This window comes from Phyllopteryx taeniolatus, chromosome 4, assembly GCF_024500385.1.
Source record: "Phyllopteryx taeniolatus isolate TA_2022b chromosome 4, UOR_Ptae_1.2, whole genome shotgun sequence".
NCBI classification, from domain to species: domain Eukaryota; kingdom Metazoa; phylum Chordata; class Actinopteri; order Syngnathiformes; family Syngnathidae; genus Phyllopteryx; species Phyllopteryx taeniolatus.
Window position 1 is genome coordinate 30,381,125 of NC_084505.1, and position 23,202 is coordinate 30,404,326.

Below are 23,202 nucleotides of genomic sequence, written 5' to 3' on the forward strand. Positions count from 1 at the left end.
GGAACGACGACCTCCCCGAAATGGCCGCCATGTAGACGTATCGGGTAGCCGAGCTGCTACAGCGCGTTGTGATCTAGTTTTCATATCTTATGTGGACAACAGTGTGTCTGCATTTAGAACATGCAATTGTTTCTCGACTTACGAGTGACCTGAGTTACGAGTTTTTCAAGATACGAGCAGCAACTCGACTGCTTTTTTTGGGGAGGAGGGGGGGGCTTTGTGCATTTAAAACAACCCATAACTTTGCCTTGGAAATATGTTAGCTTAATGCTAACATAAATTGCAAAACGTCATAGACAGGGTAACAAACATCATCAATGGTGCAGTGTTTGAACACAATGGGTGCAGCAACACACGTAGACTGACAATTTAACAGTACAAGCATACTGTATATTCATTATCCTCTGCAAAAAACAACCAATATTACTGCAACTTACTGAGTCGTTTAGTTGTGAAAGTCTTCTTGTGTATATATATATCCATCCATATGTTTGTATTATACTGTCAAAAATCTGGTTTTAAGGTTTGGGCAATAAAGTTGAAAAATTGTAATGTTACAACGTTAGTGGGGGTTTTTTTCCCCGATCTTTTTTGCATGAAAGTTCACTCAAAGGACCAATCAAATTCCTGAAGAGCAACTTCAGTTGTTTTGGGATTCCCAGTGAGCTCTGTCGCCCTTTGCTCCGTCTGCTGGAAAGTGCTGCATCACAGCAGACGCACTGTGCTCACTTGGACAATAATTCCCCACACACGGGGCCACACAGGCCGATGGGGTGGGTGGGTGTGGCTTCATATGCAAATATAGCCTGAGTGGGCGGTATCTGCAAGCCCCGCCCTACGTGAACAGTTGCCTGGCAACGAGCAACGGCCGCGGTTCTCTCTCTACTTCCCACACGGAGGAGGAGGAGGGAGCGGCCGTGAATAGAACAACTCAAGCCGGGGACGTGTGAGCTTGGTACTTGGTGCTTGTGTGTGTAACGGACAGAGAGAAGGAGCAGCTCGTTTATTTAAGCCTGCTTTTGTGCTGACCGTGCTACTTAAACTAGCAGCGACGCAACCTTTGGACTTTTTTTTTTTTTTCCTCTCTCGAAGCTTCCGAGTCGACTAGACGAGGGAAGCACCTGTTCCTGTGTCGGCTGCTGAACGGAGACGGAGGACCGACGTCCTCCCACACTTCCCCACCGGAGCGAGTGGATGAATTCGGTGGATGAAGGTCTGTGTGACGCTAAGCGGGGGGCTTTGGACGGTGGACCCCCCTCTTTAGCAAGCGAGGTGTGTAATGGGGCTTGACAAATCACACTCGGCTCAACATATTCGACACTTTTATTTTTTAAAAAAATATTATGTTTTTTTAAGAATGAAGCTAAAATCTTTTGTTGTTGTGTAGGAGTGGTTAGTAAAAAACATGTAGTCAATTTTTGTTTTTTTTAGTTTGAATTTGTTGCATTATTGGTTGCGTACTTGTCTGTCTCAGCTGTTGGTGTCCAAAACATCTCACGCCACTGTCTTCCTTGTGTCACATCATCATTGGTCTTAAATTCACTCTCACTCGCTCTCACTGGGGGATATATAAATGTTATCATAATGTGACATAATCTCATAATCATAGCCTTATCAAGATGAAAAATTAAAACAAAACAAACAATTTTAGTAATTTAAATCTTGCACAGGTGGGGAACCTGTGACCCATGGGCCATATTCAGGCCACAAAAACATTTGTCTGGGCCGCTATACAATTCTAAATAACTAATAAAGCTTCAGAACTGTAGTTCCAACATTTGATTAACAGAACAATCAGTGACATGCGGTGAGGTTAATGGTCTGGTGACGCAGATTGACAAATGTGTGAGCCAACAGAGTGGCGCATCAGCCATTACATCAGCAGCCTGGCATGGAAACTGGTATTTTCTCACCTGATGTTTGAAGTAGATCTTTAAAATCCAGTCTTGGTCCTCCTTCATTAATACGAACCACGGCAAAAAGTTTGTATTGTTTGCTGTCTGAGGGGAAAAACACGACGACTAGTTAAATATATGGACTAGCAGGACAGCTGTCTACTTGTGGAACATACAATATTCCAGTCCATTCACGAAAGAAGTCTTCTTACAGCCCTAACATTTACAAGGACACAATGTAAACACTACTAAAATGTATTTACTCACCCCAAAAATAAAAGAGGTGGTTAAATAATATTTTAGACCAGTGAGAGCTCACAAAAGGGGCTGCGAGAAATTATCCAATTTCGCTTAATTTGTCTGAAAATAGTTTATTAATTACAAATATATATTTCGATGCCAGTCTTGTACAGTGACTGGCAGAGCAATTACAATAAATGCTCTTCTATCAGATGGCAGAAGATACAATAAACGCGTAATGTTTGACTACATTTAGACCAAATCATCATCGTTCGGTATTCCTACTTTGTGTGACATCTTTCTTTGCTGGTGCACCATGAGATTTTTCTCATGGATGGATGGATCAATAAAGGTTGGGACACTTATTTAGACAATATGAGGTAAAGGTAGGTTTAGGTAGGTAAAGTTTGTACTTCTCACATGGCTGTACAAATGGTACTCACGAATTAGTCCAATAGTAGAATAGCGACATAAGTTTGTTCCGGTTGTGCTTGTCAATAGCAACATGTGATGTGTGGAATACTCCAGGAGCTGGACAGGACATTACATAATGAGATTTACTCCTTCACATAAAACCGTGTCATAAAAAACACCCCTGTTCGTACTTTTTTTTTTTTTTTTCTTCTCCCCAAGTCAACTTGTTTGAGTGTATTACCCTGTCGGATGGGATTATTACTCTCATTATTATATTTTTTATGTTGCCTTAAAGAAGATATTCAAGTCGACGGGCTCGCTGTGTACACTAGCAATTGAATAACTAGATTAACTCACCCTGTTGAGCTGTAGTGGATGAATGGGGGCTAATCTGGAGTTAAATCGGTCCTTCCTTTCCCATAATCTCTTTTATATCACCTGGTGTAGTGATACTGTGAGAGAGAAATAATGTCCACACAAAACAAATAAGACTTCAATAGAAAAACGTTCACATCTTCTGAGTCATTACGTGTCTTTAAAATCAAATATTAACCTTCACTTTGTACTCTTCTACAAATAAGTGGTTGGGCCACCAAAAAAAACAAGACTTTCTATTATGAGCACAAGTTGTATAATTACGAGTAGAAAGTTATGTACAAAGTCAAATGCTGTATTAACCTTTAATTTGTACAAATAGCTTGGCTTGTGCCTCCTACTTCCTTGTCTTATGTGATGTAAGTGCTTTGTGCCACATTGATGCCCGTGCGTCCAGCCCAGCGAAGCTTTTTGGGAGCGTCTCCGCGGTTCAACTATTGGGGAAAAAACTTTTAAATTCTTTGATTGGCAGATTTGCTTTTCAGCGAGTGTTTATGAGGCGCAAAATCTGAATTTTGATTCACAAATTGCGACGTGAAACCGCATATTCGAGCCTAGTGCTTTGATGAAATAATTGCATAAACGTTTGCGTGTTCCTGAGACAGAAGTATACAGTGAAATGTTTCCTGTAATGTCCTTTTTATCTTTTAATGTGGCTTCTTCGCACTTCCTAGTCCCCACAAAACCCTCAACATTTGTTTCTGTTTTTGCGAGAACAGTGTAATAATGCCAATGTCTCAGTGGCCAAGAGGCAGGGCCTTGACCACCTGCCGAGGGTCTGCCACGGCGCACAAAGAAATGACCCTGATTGTGTGGGCTGACAAAACAGTGCGTGGCCAGCAAGACACTTGTTGAGTGCAAACAAAGATCGGCTTGCCCTTCTCTCGGCACTGTGACATTTGAGGACACCAGACGCAAAACGCTTTGGCTGTCAAGACGGCAGCCTTGAACAATTCTTATGACAGAAGAACCTCAGCTATTTGTGCTGTTATCTCTTTTGATGTGACTGAACTATTCTGGATGTTGGAGCAGAATGGGAACTGATTGTAGTTTTAAATGTGACTGCTTCCCTGACAAAATAAGCAGCTGAAATGGTGTTGCACTATTTGCTCACACTGTCTTCTGTCCATTAGTGAGGAAGCCTGCGTTTTGGTTAAAATGCACTCTATTTGGATTTGTTTGTGGTCAGTTTGATCAAGTGTGAACGCTATCATTTCAGTATTAGTTCACACTTGGAGAATCCTATATCAGTCTCGACCAGCTTGGAACTGAACTCTGCATCTGCAATTGATAACCTCCTTCTATTTGATAGCTGGTTGAAATTTTATTTTTTATAACCCAGCATTATTGTATAGATAGTTGTGACAATACATTTCAAATGCTGCTCATTCAGGTTGTGACTTAAACATGCTTTTTACTGGGCAACCTTGGGTCAGATTATAAAAATACCACTGTGCGCTGAGTGAATGATTAAAACGCAAAGTTCTTTGGTGTGTGAACACAGCCAAGAAAAACTGTTACTGTCCTATTTCAAGGCTTAGAAAAACAAAAAACAAATCCCTGACTTGTTTGACTACCTGTCTGTTTAGTGTCACCTTCTCTGTGCTTTCTTTGTTGTCGATATGAAGTGTTGTGAGTCGTTAAACAGTCAACACAGTTCAACAGGTGTTTGCCACCCTGAGAACAAATGGACTTAAAACAACACACGTACGCTTCGTTGGGTTACGCTTGCACTTAATAATAGACTCAGCAAAACACAGTTTCTTCTTTTGAGTCTAGCCTAAGAGGTAGTGAGGTACGTTGAGATCTCGTGAGGTGCTGAGGTTGTGTGTGAGATGTCACACACAATTATTCAATGGTTTATTTTTTTGTTTCCTATAGAAGATGAAAAGGAAATACGATCTCATACTATTCATTCATTAATTCGTCTTCCGTTCCGCTTATCCTCACTAGGGTCGCGGGCGTGCTGGAGCCTATCCCAGCTATTTTCGGGCGAGAGGCGGGGTACACCCTGAACTGCTCGCCAGCCAATCGCAGGACACATATAAACGAACAACCATTCGCGCACACATTCACCCCTTAGGCCAATTTAGAGTCCTCAATCAACCTACCACGCATGTGTTTGGGATGTGGGAGGAAACCGGTGTACCCGGAGAAAACCCACCCAGGCACGGGGAGAAGATGCAAACTCTCCACACAGGTGGGGCTGGGATTTGAACCCCGGTCCTCAGAACTGTGAGGCAGATGTGCTAATCAGTCGTCCACCGTGCCGCCCTATCTCATAACATCTCTTGTAGGAAAAAGTCATATCATTACAGGAATAAAATTATTACGAGCAGACATTTTACCATTGAATATTACAAGCCTGAGTGTTTGGGTGATATTATCAGGTGTTGTCTTTTTAATTGAGGTGACGAAGGGGAAGAATTTCACTGGCATGTTGAAAAGCGAATAGTTTCTGTAATTGCCATCACAGCCCATGCTCTAAAATACTGGTTGACCAAAGAGGACAGACAGCCTTTGTATTGTGTCAGCACAATAAATAAAATGGACCACGATAGTTTTTCCGGACTCGATAAATTGTCATTGTTGTGGTGAGCCGGCGTGCGGATCACACAGTGACCCGACAGAGTTGGAAGGCTGTGTCATTTGCCGCTAGTGGGCTCATGGAACGCCTGGGGGAAGGGTACACTCTTGCCGGTGTTGGCTCCGTCCAATACTCCACAACCTTGCTTCATGTTCAATGCATAGATTCACACAACACAGACACTTAAGGGAAAGTTAACTGTTTTCGCTAGCCCGGCCGCGAGCTAACGAGCTAGCCTGCGAGCGAGCGAGCTAGCGAGTTAAGGAGCTAAACAGCTTGTTCCACCGCAGCAAAGTCATTTGTGGCTCTCAGAGTTGTTGTGTGTGTTAGTCCCCAATTAACACAAACACGGGAACGTTAACTGTTGATGAAGCATAACCTCAGTGGCGCATGTTATTCTGCCAGTAGTTGACTACAAGGAACATCAACGTTTATTTGATTGACAGGTAAAGGGCTTATCTCCAGCGGACCAACCACACAGTAGCCCGGTTTACATGGAGACCTTTTTTTGTCATTCTGATTGAAATCATTCCGATTGAAGATCTCCGGTCAACTGTTTACATGTAACGTGATCTATTCCGATCGGGTGTATACATGATGTGCACTACATTTAATTGGAACAGCCATGAGACGTGCACATCATCGTGAACGTCGTGTTATTTATCAAGATGGAGGTCCGTCGTCTATTCAGCAAAGTAGTTGGGATTGTTTTTATGCGTTAATTTTTAAAAAATCGCTTGATTAAAAACAATTTATAAGTCTCCGTCGCATATGGGTTCTGTCGGGAGCCCGCCATATTTACGCCGTGCGTAAATGATGTCACCGTGGATTCATGTCGAGATGAAGCATGCGCAGACAGAGCTTTTCCCGACTCTATTTGGGATGAATGATGGTATACATGGCGAAAAAACGGTTTGGCAAAAGGGATATTCCACCCCAGTGAAACCAAATGAAAATCCATTAGGATTCGGCCTGTTTATTCCGATTGAGGTGTTTATATGGAGCATTTTCATTCAGTTTGGGTTTCTAAACCGATTATAATCGGAATAGAAGACGCCATGTAAACCAGGCTCGTCTTGCAGACCCAGGGGGATCCATATCATAGAGTAAGGAAAAACGATTTAATAGAGAAACAAGAAAGGAAATTATAATTACAATAGTAATAATAACAATAATGAATTTAAAAGCAAAAAATAAAATATAGTACATAATACAAAATTATAAGGGCAGGCCTTATTTTTCACGATTTCAGATTAAAAAAACAACAATATTATTCTATATCGTGATAGTTTTTGGGAAACTATCATTTTGGAAAAATGATCATGACAGGCCTAGTAAGATGTCAAAATGTGACTCATAGCTTCCTTTTGATCAGCCATAAAGTTGTGAGGACGGGTTTTCACATTTGGTCTTAATGGTGGTACTGATTTCAGGTTTTCCTTGTTTAACGGCTGTTCCGCACCCTTAGTTTTAATAGATGTACAAGGACCGTGCACCACTATTAGCTTTTGGTGTTTTAATTACCTTTAATGACCACAAAACAACAAGTCCTATCGTCAAATAGTGGCCATCCCGCTAATAGTCACCGTGCCCCAATGAATCCCCATTTAAGACGAAAGACAGGGGTGCTTTTCTCACATACAGGAATGAAAGGCCAACATTTTCCAGCTTTGGAAGTAGGATCAGTGACATAACAGAGGTGGAATGGTGGCAGTTTGAACAGGAATAGCGGGAAGCCATCGCTTGGATGTGAAGGGTTGACACCCGAGAAACACACCCTATGGTGAGAGCAATCAACATTGTCGCACAAGTATCAGCTACGTCACACCGGGCTGGCACAGACGTCGGCACTTATCTAATTATCTTTTTGTCATAACCCGTGTCGCTGTGCCAATGCGTTCACAGACACTGCAATATCCTGCTTCATGAGTTGAGCCTCTTGATACGCCAATTTTACAGAAAAGCCGTGTGAAAGAAGCTAAACAAAACGCTACTGTTTTTCCTAGGAAAAAAAACTAACTGTAACTCTCACTCCATGGATTGTTCAATACATAAAACCTGCTCTGAACTCTGTTGCTAACCAAAACAGCACAGAAGCACCTAAATGTCTGTAATAATAAAGAGACTGCCTGTTACGTTGTACACCTACAGTGTAATCTGAACGTAAACAGTTCTCTGCTAATATCTTTTCAATGACACACAATTCTTGTTCTGCGTCACAAGGCAAATAAAAATGAAGCCACTTTTTCCCTTGGGTGTTCTTGTTCTTACCTGAACAGAGTTTCGGTATGAATGCCTCCACACAGCCACCACATGCCCCTCCCTGCATTGTGCTTTATCCAGGCCAACATTCTTAGTAATCCAAGCTGCTACCTGTGTCCCTTAGGACGCCATTAGAAACAAGCAAATGTCTGTCTGTGTATTTAAAACCTGTGCTCGTACAGCTATCCCCTTTGTATGCTTGCATGCACATGAGGTATGTCAGAAAGGTTCCTGGACTGGTGTCAAAACCCCCAAACATTTCAAACCCAGACTACAAGTTTGCCCCTTCAGTGTGGGACAGACTATCAACCAATATGTCTACAAAGAGATTGTGCCGCGAGTACTTCGTTCCATGCGCGAGAAGAGGCGAGAGTTGTGGCGGTACAACTCAGGGCTGCTTCGTCATGAGAATACACCTGGTCACAATGCCCTGAGCATCCGACAGTTCCTGACCGAGATCGTCGCCGTGCTTTCCCAAGCTCAAGAGGGACCCGTTCGTTGTGAAGGCGCAGACGACATCGAGTTGGCCCTGACGACAGCGCTGCGAAGGATCGCAGAAGAATCCTTCGAGGACTGCATCAAGGTGTGACAGAGAAGGCTGGAAAAATGCATTTGACTTCCAGAGGGATTACTTTGAGGGGGAACAGTGTAGTTTGAATTTGAAATATATCTTTTGTGACACCTGTCGTAGGACTTTTCTGACACACGTCATATGTCAGGATTTAGCCAAAGTTTCCATGTTGATATATTTCTTGGCTGCCAGGAAATAAAGACAAGTTTAGAAGGAGAAAGATTTATTTAAATTCTCAGAATTGTGAGTCAACAGTTCTTCCAGATTCAAACAGTTCTTTCAGTTTTAACAAACTGATAGTGAAGCATGAGTCATGACTTCCTCTGTGTGGAGCGTGTGAAATCATCAAGGATGCTACACTGGCTTGTAATATGCGGAGTCGTACTTTTGGCAGGAGACTTGGTTACCGTTCAGAGTTGCGTGTCTATGATGATGACATTAGGTTGTCGTGGAATTTGGCCTGAGCATGGACTTTGGCTTCTTTAACATAAAGGATCTCCTATCTTAGCAAATGCACCTTTATTGTTGTTGACTCTTATTTTTCCCAGTCACTTAAGAAGTAAATACTATTTATTAGCAACAAGGTGCGCCCGAGAGCCAAAACCACAATTCCTTTCTTTTATAAATCCTGTTATCAAGGCTACCGTATGTTTTCACAAGGACAATCTAGTAAAATATTTGTTTTGTTGCCTTTTTGCTTGTCTCGCATGGATGACAACGTTGATAAAACAATCCCCTTTCACGGTCAGCTGTAGAAAGAAATATAGACATTCTGCATACTGTAAACAAGCGACAAAGTTTTTTAAAATCCATTTATTGTTGAAGATTTTCCTGAATAAATTGTTCATATTCTAAGAGATTTCGATTAGATACACACAAACATTATTATTATTATTTTTATTTATTTATTTATTTATTTTACTAGAGTCAACATATTTTCCATACATTTTAGGGAATACCAATATACTGTACATAGCATAGCAGAAGGGACAATCCATCCATTCTATTTAAAATTATGCTGGCTATTTATGGATGGTTTCCTTTTTAGTCTTATAGTATGTGTATACTCATGCCCTGTGTGTGCACTTTCCCGCATTGATTTACATTCCTCACAGTGAGGTGATTTTACTGTCACTGGTCATTGATGCTATCAGTTAACTTGAGGAAATTATTATAGTGAGGTTACAAAAACATTAGATAAGTTTAGCTCCTCTGTCAAAACATTTTGCCTGAATTGTATTTTCAGTATTGTATTATCAGTATTTTGTTGAGAAATCCTCAGCCTATATTAGAACTTCAGAAAATAATTAAAAGGAGACAGGGACACTGATTTAAAAAAATCACTTCAGTTTGGAATTGTTTATCGAAAAAGCTCACGATTATCTTATATGTTCGCAAGTGTAATCCCTAAAGAAGAGCAAATCCACTTTCAGAAATTTGTAGCGTCCTCTTGGACCCACTGAATGGATGTGAGATGACACAAGCACCCACTGGCGACAGCTCGGCCTGAACATCAGACGCGAGGCATTTAATGCAGTTGCAAATCCTTTGGTGTTGCCAACGTTTCAGTCACCCGACGGCGAAGGAGTGTGAATGCAGGGAAATAGAGTTACAGACCAAACCTTTGCAGTCCCATCTCAACATTCTGCTGCACTTTCTCTCCTTGTTGTCGTCTTCCTTGTTTTCCTCTCGCGCATCCATCTGTCCATCCTCCTTTTCACTGCATCGTCCAGCCTTCAGCTCATCCCATATTCCCTTTGCTGCGCTGACTCGCACTGATTCAAAGCGTTCTTCATGCATTTAATCAATGTAGTTTTTACAGTGTGTAAGTTCATTCAGGCCCAGGTAACTGTTTTGTTGTTCCCTATTCTCTATTGCTCAGCAAGGTTTCAGTTGCACAGCCTTCGTGATTTCAACCTGTGTTTCCAACCGTATAGTCGAAATTTTCCCATATTGCTAACCTATATGAGATTCAAAGGTCCGTAATTTCAGGGTTATTTGGATTACTAGCCATGTTTCCTCCCCTCCTCTCTCCCCACGCATTGACCTAGCAGTAGCGATAGCTGCAGTTTTGCTCACTCCGATTAGATGACTTTTTTTGTCACATTTACACAGTTGGAGGAGGATTATTATAATTATCATGATTACTCTGGGAGTTGGGAAGCGGTGTGTCGCTGTTCTGCCATTGGTGGTGATACAGGTTCGTGTCTTAAGAGTAATGTGATTTCAGTTTCGACGTGTATTATCACAAGTATTAAATAGCACGTCAATGGAAAACTACTCACCCACTCTAACCTTTTCAACAGAAAAAAACAAAATATCAAGTGTTCATAACCGGTCAGCTGTACCACATGAAGCATCTTATCACGATAATGAAGTCATTTCATCAACCAGCACATGTTGCTGTACAAATAAAGTGGTACTTTGCCGGATGCTGGAATAGTTTATTGGTAAACACACCTTTCATTTCGCCTGCTGTATTGAGGTGCTCAGTGTCAGGGTCTAATACGTTTTTTATGACAAACTTTATCCTCATCTGACTTTTGCAGAGTAAGTGCAACTGGTATTTCGTTCCAATCGCAGTCAGACTGAGTATCCTCAATCTTGTCATACCTTATTTTATTTTATTTTTTTGCCCCACATTTTTGCACAATTTCCTGCTTTTGAGTGTTTCTCCTCTTTAGCAACGTTTGAATTGTTCTGTCGTCTGTCTGATCTCATCACTTCTTCACGTGCACCTCCCCCTTATGCGTTGTTGCCTTTCAGCTGCTCAGACATGCTGGGATAAGACATGTTGTATCACACAGGATTGAAACAATTGAATGCAGTGTGGCAGGACCTGTGGCCTATGACCCATCAACCTTTTCACCCCGCTTCCTCCTCATCTCCAGACCCCCTGTTATGGGCTTATGAACATTCCAACAGAGAGGAATTTACTAAATGTCTAATCCTCCATAAAACGTGATTTATAAATGTGGCACACTTAATACAAAACAACAATGTCCAAATATTTTTTAAATTAACATACATGCAGTGTCTAATAAATGTTAAGAAAACGTGCAAGTGCTTTTTATGTCAAAAGAAGAAAGGTAAATGAGCAAGATATCATGATTGACTGTAAAATACACAGAATGTATCAATAAAAATGCATCCAGTGATTACTTTGTTTAAAAAAAATAAAATAAAAAATTGATAGACAGACCTGAAAATATATTATAAAACCAACATAAAAATAAATACAATAAGAGTGGAGATACAAATAAAAAGCTAAGTAAAAGCAAGATAAATAAATATTAGTTAAAAGTGAAATGAAAAAGCCTGTTTGCTGAAAAACAAGAAGATTCTCTGCTACGTTGAGGTTCTCCGGCAGGCCCTACCTCACCAATAAGCACCATTTCTTCCTTTTTGTTTCACTCGTCGATATGATTCACCCCTCACATAGGATTGATCAGCACGGCTCATTTATATTCATAATGGGGCTTTGCATTGACCATATATGGTTGAATTTAGGTGTGGAGAGTACGGTATATGAGAATGATCTATGTGCTTTTCCGAGTGGACTAAATGATACCAATGGAATCACAATGACTTAAAAGAGTAAATGATCTTATATTGTCCCCTCTTGCCTATCACCCTCCAGTCCAGCGAGGACGAGCAGCACATTCCGGTCATCATGTGCACGCGGGGTTATCCTGACTCCTTACCCAGCAGCCCACTGTTCCCTGGAGAAGAAGAGGAGGACGAGGGCAAGGAGAGAGACTCAGACCGAGACAGCGCAGTGGAGAGCACCCAAGGGTCCGACACCTCGGAGGGTCCCACCAGACTGGGGGATAAAGAAGACATCTTGGGGGATCTCTTCTTCCCCGCTGAGAAGTAGGACACATCTCATTTCTCGGGTTTCCGATTAAGATGCAACTTTTTTTGCCGTTTTATTATACCGACAATGCATTCTTTCATTGTGTTGTCATCAGGACAAGCGGCACAAGCAACTCCGTTACCTCTGATCTGTCAACACGCTCCTCGGCTTCCCTGAACGAGGAGCAGTTTGAGGACTACGGGGAAGGGGAGGAGCCTGACTACGCTCCCAGCAGTCCCTGTCTAGACGACGAGACCCGCATCAACGGATACTCCGATCTTGGCTCATCCGTGTCCTCAAGGTAAGAAAGCCTCGGCGACACTACAAAAAAACAAAGCATGCGCTGTATAGTATTGGAGCATTTTTTTTCAAGTCCGAGTACAAATGTACAGTTCTGTATACCGATACTGGTATTGGCTCATCCTTAAATACCACTGTAAAGTACTCAGCAGCTGTAGTTTCCCCTTGATTTGATGTATGCGCCACTCTCATTACCTGACCCACAGTTTTGGAACTTTTGCCCCAGGACCACGTTAATATTCACCAGTGGCTTTTGTTTAATGCGATTAAGACTCCTGACTGATAAAGCAGAGAAAACTGCTGTGTTTCTCCCCCCCACGCATACCAAGCGGGCAAAACTTAAAAGTGAGCTGGCAAAGAGAGAATTATATTCCAAATGAGGGCCGGATTTAGGAGAAGTCTTAGATGGCCGGCTGTGGGGCCTGGGAAGGAATTTTAAATGAGTGGAAAGTAGGTTAAAGGTACAATCAAGAACAAGGCCAAACAATGGGCCAAACAACAACTATTCTAAGTACTCAAAAAAAAGATTACATTTAATTAGTTGGATCAGGATCAATTGTTTAAAAACAACAACTGCCACAGTATACCTGTGTAAATTGCCGACTGTATTTTCTCTATTAATAAAAAAAGTACTAACTGTAATGATTTCAGATCTTGTACATGTTTTTTCATTCATATGCATGATGTTAAATAGTTACTCGCTGAGCACATTGGAACTCTTTTGCCGAGCAAAACAGCAGCATCAGAGAATGTTACATCTCTCAGACGAATTTAAGTTTGGAGTCTTACCGCGTGTTGTACACAGGTTCCGTGCACGAAATTAAAGCTGATCTTCTGTTATGTGGCAACTGTGTCTTTTTCGGCAATTATCATTCGAGTTCACGTTGACGCGATCGCTACACGGTGTCGTGGCATCCATCTTTAAAGTTCCTGGAGCTACGCAAGTTCGTTTTGCCCAGTTTTCCTCAGTTTCTTTCTCCTTTTTGCTTCAAACTCCAATTTCACTTGAAATTGGTCTAATACTATAAGTAAAAATAATTATAATTGTACAGTACAGAACAAGTAAAGGCCGCTCCCTGAATAAACTCTCCCCCATCTTCAGTTAAGTAAACAAGCTATTGTATAAATATATGTGCGGTGCACTTTGGACCAGACAGTTAATAGTTAATTCAATGTGTTTAATATTCAAATTAAAGTTTAATATAGAGAATTCATCTTTGGTTTTGTGTTGTAATAGCCTTTGATTCTTGGCCAAAAAAAGGAAGAAACGATTTCACAAGTCTGCATGTCATGATAGCACCCTGACATGAAGCCATTAAGCGCTGTGAGTCCTGACACAACGAACGCAACCTGGATACCTGTCACAGTCGATCGATTTCAAACACAGACACGGAACAGTAATCAATAGCCGCTGTATGGAAAGACGATTAGATCCATAAGTGGGTGTGAAAGTGGTTTAGCGGCAGAGTTGTATTCACATAGTGTCGCTTATATATAGATGACTCAAGCGCATGACCCCCAACTTTGCCACTAAGGTTGCACGACAGTACTGGGTTAGATCCGTATGCCTCTCCTGGCAGGCAGATGAGATTCACTTCTTTGTGTCTGTGTGTCTACAGTGCGGGCCAAACACCTCGAAAGGTGCGTCAACATTACCCTAGTGAGATGGTGGACATCTACTGTTCTCAGTGCAGCAAAAAAGTCAACCTGCTGAATGACCTGGAAGCACGTCTCAAAAATCTCAAGGCCAACAGGTAGAATGCCAGTCCGTCATATGTACATATTCTTTTAGTATTGAACTATTAAACTAAATTGTTATCCACGATATTCTAATTTATCGAGATGCTCCTGAACTGTAGTAGCAGTAGCAATAGTAGTGTTTTTATTCGGTCACCATACAGCAACATATTTCATAATACAAGACACTTTAACAAAGAACAGTCACATACTTACTTATTTAAGCCTAGCCTACTTTTTATCAAATGTATCTAAAATGCTTCCAAAATCTAAGGGGGAAAAAACACAACAGACAAGTCACAACTTTACGAACAAGTATTTTGAAAAGTAAAAATGAATCACAATTGTATACAGTGTAACGAACAGTTCGAGGATGAGCGGTGAGATATTTTGTGGTTGTCTAGAAGCATGCATTTCGCGTTACATATAAAAGAAACATTGTCTTCAGCACATGTGCACGCACACCCCCTAATATAAAGGCTTAATTAATTCTTACATAAGGCTTTCACTCCCACGCTTACCTCATCAGGCATTGCAGCAGGGAATCTATTAATGGAAACACAATCCAGGGTGACCCTTAATAGCCGTACCTGCCTGCGTCCACTCATCTTTAATTCAGTGTGGGACTCGAAGCTGACTTAGGAGAAAAGGGCTCTACTGCAAATAATGCTTCATGCATTCACCTTATCAACAATAGAGTGGGCATGGGCAGAAAGAGTTGGTGATGAAATGGCAAATTAAATGAAAACGCATCAATTGGAGACATTTGACTGGAACAAGCTTGCATGCATTGTAAGCCGCTTCGTCGTTTACTGTTCATGTAATTAAAGTGATCACATTGTCGCACAGATACATTTAGTTTGTTGCATCTGGGTCATTTCGAAGATGGACTCACACATTCATGAAGTTGTAAAGTCAAATTTGTCTGGTTTATTTCCATCCCTTGAACAAAGAAGCGTAGCTATTTCATATTTTGTGTCTTACATCTCTCTTATCACACAATTTAAAAGCCCCGACCCACCCCCCGCCCAAGCCCCACTGCCTTGTTGAACTGTGATACATCTCCATGGCAATTCACTGATATAGCTCTCTCTCACATTTTTTTTGGGTGCAGCCCCAACAGGAAAATCTCCAGCACAGCCTTTGGGAGGTAAGAAAGACACTCTCTCAGTGCTTTTGTCTTTCTATCTTTGTGAGGATCCATGTTTGTTTTGAGGCCTTTTGAGGGCAAAACTGCATTGCAATTGCGTCATAGTGAGGGCTGTTCTAATACCTACTCATGTAAGACAGCCAAAGTATTACAAAGGCCACTCGGTATGGATCTTCTGATCTTCGTCGTACAACACACACTCTTTCTTCTGAGTGAAGACCAGTGTGTGTTTTGAACCCATTGTGGACACTTTTGCATTCTGACATCACTTTTCTGGTGAGTATATCAAAAACAGTATCTAAAACAATTGCGCAAAATCTTAGAAAATGTTTAAATATTTTGATGTGCTGCTGAGCACATCTGTCTCCCAGTTGTGAGGTTCGGGGTTTAAATCTCTACTTCAGCATTCGTGTTTCAGTTGGGATAGGCTCCAGCTAACCTGCGACCCTAATGAGGACAAGCGCTATAGAAGATGGACGGTATAAATTTGAGCCTATATTGCAGACACATATTTAGTGAATGAGAGCTCTTAAGTTTTTTAATAGTATGACATGTCTTTCTTAAACGCTGCTAGGGTTAAAGTAAGTAACCTTTTTTCAGGTTAAAAAGTTATTAGGTCCAACAAATAGTAAAGGAAATAAAGGTTTGCTCATTGTTTACGTAACCACAGAATAATACAGCAGATAAGCATTTACTACTTCATTTTGTCTCGGCTTCCCCGTGTAGTGTTGTACTTAAAGAGTCAGTTAATTACTAACTGCTTAAGCTAATAAAAGCTTCGACATCTCTAACAGAACGTGCTGTAAAATCATTGCTCCAGGCCAGATGCTCTGTTGGTTTGGACCGGGTTAGATGTTTTGTATCCCTTTTTCCAGCCGCACCAATTGAGTTATAGTGACAGAGTGAAAATGGCCTGTCAGAGCTGATCTATGTATTCAATATAACGCTTGATGCCTGCACTGTCCTCTCTCTCTCTCTCTCTCTCTCTCTCTCTCTCTCTCTCTCTCTCTCTCTCTCTCTCTCTCTCTCTCTCTCTCTGTCTGCTTTGGTTCTTTCTTCCCCTTTTATTGCCCTCGTTATGTGTTCCTCCTTTTAGTTTCCTCTTTTGAGTTTCCCCAAGAACGAGAGGCCGCTGTTGTTCTTTCAAGGCACGGATAACAATTGAAATGTCAATTTAGACACAAAAACACCTTATTTACAACGCCGCTAAAATAACGTGCGTGCTATTTAAATTTTGTTTGCACCACTTTCTCTAGTTGACATTCGCCTCGGGTGAAGTTCTGTCATTCTGCCTTCCTTGGAGAGATATTTGTCCTGCCCTGCACTTTCTGTTCCAGTCATGCAAACACACTAAAGAGATCTATTGTGTGCCACGGTGTGTTTGAGCAGGCAGCTGCTCCACAACAGCAACTTGAGTAGCAGCAACGGCAGCACCGAGGACCTTTTCCGAGATAGCGTCGACTCTTGTGACATCGACATCAATGAGAAGGTATGTTCATGTCTAAAGTAACAGCAAGGAGCGAGTCGGGTTTTTGAACCTTGGCTTTCTCCTTCAGTTGAAAGGTGTACTTTACTTTTTTATGTAACTGTCAATGCTAAAAGGCATTCGTTTATTAGTTAATTAACAGTCATGATCTGAGCCTAAAGAATTCAAGCCAAAGAATATACATGCTTAACGCTGAAGAACACGTAACTTATGGGTGTTATAATGAGGAGAAGCTCTATAGAAAATGGATGGTCGGTATTACAATTGTGTGGCGTGCTTGAGATTTTTTTTTACTTAACTTCTTGTCTTTGCCAGGTGAACTCTTTGGAGAAGAAAGTTGCAGAACTAGAGAATGAAATTTTGTTGAACGGTGATCTGAAGTCCAAACTGAAGCAGGATAACACGCATTTAGTACACAGGTATGGCCCAAAACGATGTGCTACAAGTTCACACGCTTTTAAAGGTTTTTGCCAATTGCCAGTATTCTGAGTAGGAGTAATATTCATTGTTGATTCAATAATCGAAGAGTTAATGAGCTGGAGGAGCAGCTGAAAGACCAGGAGACCCGTGAGAACCAAAATCTGCAGGGGGAGTTGAAACGACACAGAGAGGCCTTCAGCAAGATGGAGCAAGACAAAAACACACAGATTGAGCTGCTGAACAGCCGGTGAGAAATTCACACGAGCATATATTAGTGGTTCTTTTAATATGCCCATCCTCCTATGTGTGGCGGAATTGACGATTGTGTATGTTTCATACTTTTAGACTTAAGCAGCTGGAGGATGAGAAAAATGAAATGCACGTTAGCATGTGCAGACTCAAGACGCACACAGAGAAATTGGACGAGGTGAGCCACAATTTGTGTATATTTGCTTGCATGAGCGCATACTGTATATAGGAATGTCTTCTTTTTTTTTTTTTTTTTTTTTTTTTTTTAAATACACAAAAACATGAAAGTATGTTTGTACTCAGGAGAAGCAAAGGATGACAGATAAGCTAGAGGACACCAGCTTGCGTCTGAAGGATGAGATGGACCTGTACAGGAAAATGATGGACAAACTGCGGCAGAGCAGGAACCAGTTCCAGCAAGAGAAAGAGGCCATGCAGGAGGTGCGAATAAATATTTGGTCACGCACCACCGACATTCTATAATATGGCTCACTGTATGTCGACCCTTTTTGTGCAGCTGATCGAGGACCTGCGGCGAGAGCTGGAGCACTTGCAGCTTTTCAAGCTGGAGGCAGAGAAACCCGGACGAGGACGCAGCTCGTCTTCTAGTTTGTCCGAATACAACAGCAGGACCAGGGAGGTGGAGATGGAGTACGAGGTCAAGAGGCTCAAGCAGGTACTTTTTAATCCATTGTCAACTCTGTATAACTCCCGCTGTACAACGTCTTGCGCAATTAGCATACGTGTTTTATTACAATGAACTAATCCATGCATCCATTAATCCATTAACGTTGGCCGAAAAATTTGGTGCATCACGAGTAAATAATGTAATAATTTTCGGACCAATTAAGTGAAATTTTATTTTATTTTTTTTAGTATACAGCTAATTCTACAAATGTCCTGGTAGGTGCAATGGAGATTGGTGTATTCCTTGTATATGTATTTGATAAACATTTGTCACGCAGTCCATCCAGGAATCTAATCAACATTTTCATGGACATTTCCTCAATCACTTAATTTTCTATGTCGCTTAGCTTGTTGAGGATTCACAGGGGGCTGGAGTCTATCCCAGCTGACTTTAGGCGAAAGGCAGAATACACCCTGGACTGGTCGCCAGTTAATCACACGACACATATTGTATAGAGACAGACAACCACTGAGTGGGAATTGAACCTACGCTGCCAGCACAGACATCAGGCGAGTGAACCGCTACTCCATCAGTGACTTAATGCACATTTTAATAATCAAATTATTTGACACATCCTAAGGGTCAAATCAGAAAATGGCAGGGATGCTAGAAAATGACACAGCACATCTTTTTTTTTATAAATACTAAGAATCAACTCAAGGAGAAAATTGAGCTCAATTAATCAATTACATTGCATGCTATACAAATAGCATAGTTTCCATTATGTTGGTCTTAAAAACAACTTACTTCTTAAGGGTCTTCCTCAGACGGCAACCTCGTTACCACTAAATTAACAGTTCCTGTTCTGGTTGCGGCGGCACGGTGGCCGACTGGTTAGAGCATCAGCCTCACAGTTCTGTGGACCCGAGTTCAATCCCCGGCCCCGCCTGTGTGGAGTTTGCATGTTCTCCCCGTGCCTGCGTGGGTTTTCTCCAGGTACTCCGGTTTCCTCCCACATCCCAAAAACATGCATTAATTGGAGACTCTAAATTGCCCGTAGGTGTGACTGTGAGTGCAAATGGTTGTTTGTTTGTATGTGCCCTGCGATTGGCTGGCAACCAGTTCAGGGTGTACCCCGCCTCCTGCCCGGTGACAGCTGGGATAGGCTCCAGCACGCCCGCGACCCTAGTGAGGAGAAGCGGCTCAGAAAATGGATGGATAGATGTTCTGGTTGCAATGGAGTAGCCCACTCCATTTTGACACAATTGCTTCAAGAAAAGATTAACCAAAAATCAATTCCACAGAATTCGTAACAATCAATTAATCATAAAAAATGAAGTAGATACACTTGTTCTGTCGCAATATTAAAAATAACTTTGTGTATGTTTATTTCTGTTGCCCTTTACCAACTTCTAAACAGCATTTTAATCATTCAAACTCTGCAAGTCCATTGAGGGTTTTTTTTTGTTTGTTTGTTTATTTTATGAATCGAGGTGCATCCTGAAATGTATGTTCCTGACTTTCAATACTATTTGCTGTCTGCGTAAAGTGTACCGTCCTGCTGTTAAGTAAACATTGACAGTACGTGTATGTGTTTTTAGATGTGCCCATGATTGGCTTTGTACAGGTGTTACACTGGTGAATTACTTTCATCTATTGCCTGCGTTTACTGTTTTAGTACTTGGTCAACTTTATTTCAAATTTATGTTTTAGACAAGCAAGGGCTACCTGTAATAGGAAAACAGTCCCAGTAAAGTGTCCCATAGGAGAAACTCATTATCCCATGCTTGCCTTCACACTTGTGTAAATGTCTATACTGTGTGTGTGTGTGAAGCGATTTATGTCCCAGGACTTTCTTCCCCCTGAATTCCAGCAGCTGGGGTTGTCAGGGGCACTGCTCAGTCCCAGTTCTATGGTAAAATTGCTTTTGACCCGTCCCCTCGACATTAACCACTAATCTCAATGGAGTAGAGTGACTACCTGCCCCAGCTGACCCGGACTCAGAGCTGCTGTCCCTTTACTAATGATAAAGTAAAGCATACACGAAAAAGCAAACTCACTCTCTGGTCAACGGTCCGCTCAAGGTCATCATGGAGCTTTTATAACGCCCCAGGCAATGCACTCATAACCTGTCCCGTAGGTATTGACTGTCTTCATAGATGTGCACTGCTGCCTTTGATGCTGGGTGGCCAAGCAAGTGCAAGCGACTTCGCCCGAACACTTACCGCTTCTTTTTCTCTAATTGTCTATTTCTAGGAGAACCAGAGGCTGAAGGAGCAGAACGACGAGCTGAACGGTGAGATTCTCAGCCTGAGCCTGTACGAAGCCAAGAATCTGTTCGCCACGCAGACCAAGGCCCAGTCTCTGGCTGCAGAGATAGAGAACGCCTCCAGAGACCAGGTAAAATTCATAACACGGTGTGTGATAGTACAGTGCTTCCGGAAAGTATTCACAGCGCTTCACTTATTCCACCTTTTTTACCAGAATTCTACACACAACACTTCAAAATGACATTGTGAAATAAATTTTTTTTTTATTATATTTATTTTTTTACATTTTGGCAAATGTATTAAAAATAAAAATAAAAACATAATCACAAGTATTCACTTCCTTTGCTCACAATACTTTGTTGATGCATCTTTGGCAGCACTCTTCTTTTTGAATATGATGCAGCAAGCTTGGCACACTTGTTGTCATTATGAGGTGAAAATAAAAAAAAAAAGAATCCCATTTCCTACCGCAGTACATCTTGCTCCACCATTTACATCAAGTAAAACCAATGCTTGCACTCTAATGGGTAGCTAGATATAACTCTGGATACTGCATTATTGTACTCCACAACCTCCAATTTGCTGCAGCGGTCGGTTTTCATGCTGCCGGAATAAAATGAGTTCCCTTAACTGAGCCACATGCGGAAAACTAAAAACTGGACAGCCTTGTTCTCCAACGTTGGTGTTTTTCTTAGGGAGTGTCACTCCGCATGTAATGTAGTGCATCTGTAGAATTTTGGAAAACCGCCAACCCAAAACTGAGCCAAGCCATGACCGTGCAGTGGAGAGCAGCAAGGGATGAGTCAGCGCAGGACCGCACTGCCTGACATCGTTCCTCATCTGAGTCAATAGAGCAGATATTATGCAATATGGAGATCATCACTAGAATGATTTCTAATGCACCACTGACTTGTCATACCTAAGCGTGAATGAAAAGGACAAGCGATTACTGTGTTTATTTGCCAAACAGTTCTTTATAAATGTATGGCCTGTGCTACTATTTCCCCAGTTAATGGAAGCCCTGAAGGAACAGGAGGAAATCAACATGCGGCTGCGGCAGTACATGGACAAAATCATTCTATCCATCCTCGATCACAATCCGTCCATCCTGGAGATCAAGAAATAGCAGTGACTCTGTTTCTTAAGAGTCTGTACAGAACATGAGACACCCTGTAATGGAACATAAACAACTGGAATATCGCCCCCTGCTGTTTGTGGATTGAAAAACAGGGACATAAAGGGAAGTGACTTCATGGTTATGCTGCTGTGACTCTTGAACGTCATCCACCCTTTTTCTACTCTATCTGTGCTGTGAAGACTACTTGCTGTACTGGACTATGTGCGCACAGGTATGATAACTGGAACATTGTAAACCAGTGGACGTGTGCATTGCTATCATCTGTTGTCATATTAGTAAACGGAGCGGTTTGCTCAGTGTAGGCCAATAGTTAAGCGCTGTGAGATGTATGGCCAGTGTACTACCATCTGATCTGTAAGTGGCTATGTTTAGAGTCATGCAGGAGAATAATAATTAAAAAAAAAAAAAAAAGATATTGAGTGATGTTTGGCATTGGCATGTCTGAAAAGAAGGTTGTGAAATGTGGAAAAGGTGGTTAGAGAGAACTTTAGAATGAAATGGGTCACGTCGCCAAATGAAGGAGGGTTTAGGTGAAGTCAAAGGAGGTTATATTTGTGTCTAAAATGTCTTCCAAGAACTTTGCAATGACACATGCTGTGTCACTCACTCCTCTCAAGGTTTTTCTTCATGGGTTTTGTCATATGTCGTCACTTTAGGGAGAGGAAGGTGCACCCACCCGGAGGAATGTCTTTAAACAGGAATTTAGGTAAATGCCATTATCTCGCACCTCCCCAAGGTTTGAAATCTTAAACGGCTGTTAGCAATAATAATCTCAACAGAAATGGGACAAGGTGGAAAGAATGTGACCACTTCTGTTTGTCGCTTTGGCGTGGGACTAACGACATGACCACACAGCCCGAATGGTTGTGTGAATTTTTATAAAAGTGTAAATATCATGAATGTACATGTTGATATGCGCGAAGGGACAACAAAATGCTGTACTATGTAATTAACTGAAACTTGAGTATTGCTTCCTTGCACAAAAATGGTTTGTTTTCCCTCTGCATGGTTCATACTTTCTGTCTGTGCCTTGGGAGGACGCTTTTCAGAAGGGTACGTTCTATGTCTTATCATTCTCCTAACTTGGAAATGTTGGAATTACATAGTGATTATTTGTAAACGTGCCACTGGCTCGTCTTTTTCAAGAATCTATATTGTACGAATCTTATCAGGAAAGAACATGCAATGGCTTAAGTGTCCTATTGGTAGACTCATAGCACAATGCATTGTGTGGTAGCCGGGCAAAGGTTAGCGTTTTTGTCAATTTAAAAATTTTATAACACTGTGGGAGAATGATTTTATTGCATTTCTACACTTGTTATTGCTCACAGAAAGTCCATATAGTTTCAATTGCTTTATGGGTAGTAAACAGTCTTCCTAATCTGAACTCAATGGTGAGCATAGTGAGCAATTTTAAGTTATCCACAAATACCTGCTGTTTTGCGTCTTGCTTAGCAAATGGTTTCACTCGGGCTGTTTGTACCATTCAAGAGTTGAAATTAAAGGAGCACATGGAGCTATTAAAATATACCACATTCATATCTTTGTATTTTATTCTTCTGTAGAACTTACATGTATATGTCAATACTTTTCACTAGAACATAAGATAAGATGACAAATGATT

The 23,202-nt window shown here is 41.4% G+C and overlaps 1 protein-coding gene across 3 annotated transcripts; it reads left to right on the forward strand.

Moving 5' to 3' along the window:
* Nucleotides 1-846: 846 nt before the first annotated feature.
* rab11fip4b (RAB11 family interacting protein 4 (class II) b) lies at nt 847-23,117 on the forward strand. Of its 3 annotated transcripts, XM_061771563.1 has the most exons (14): nt 847-955; nt 1,093-1,272; nt 11,985-12,217; nt 12,316-12,501; nt 14,120-14,254; nt 15,352-15,387; nt 16,777-16,876; nt 17,189-17,292; nt 17,400-17,540; nt 17,639-17,720; nt 17,846-17,983; nt 18,060-18,218; nt 20,427-20,570; nt 21,450-23,117. In XM_061771563.1, the coding sequence occupies exons 2-14, from the start codon at nt 1,195-1,197 to the stop codon at nt 21,564-21,566; spliced, it is 1,653 nt and encodes a 550-aa protein (XP_061627547.1). In that variant the 5' UTR covers nt 847-955; nt 1,093-1,194; the 3' UTR covers nt 21,567-23,117. The 3 variants fall into 3 exon arrangements, with proteins under 3 accessions (XP_061627547.1, XP_061627546.1, XP_061627548.1); XM_061771562.1 differs by having other exon boundaries at nt 873-1,272; XM_061771564.1 differs by having other exon boundaries at nt 873-1,213.
* The last annotated feature ends 85 nt before the right edge of the window (nt 23,118-23,202 follow it).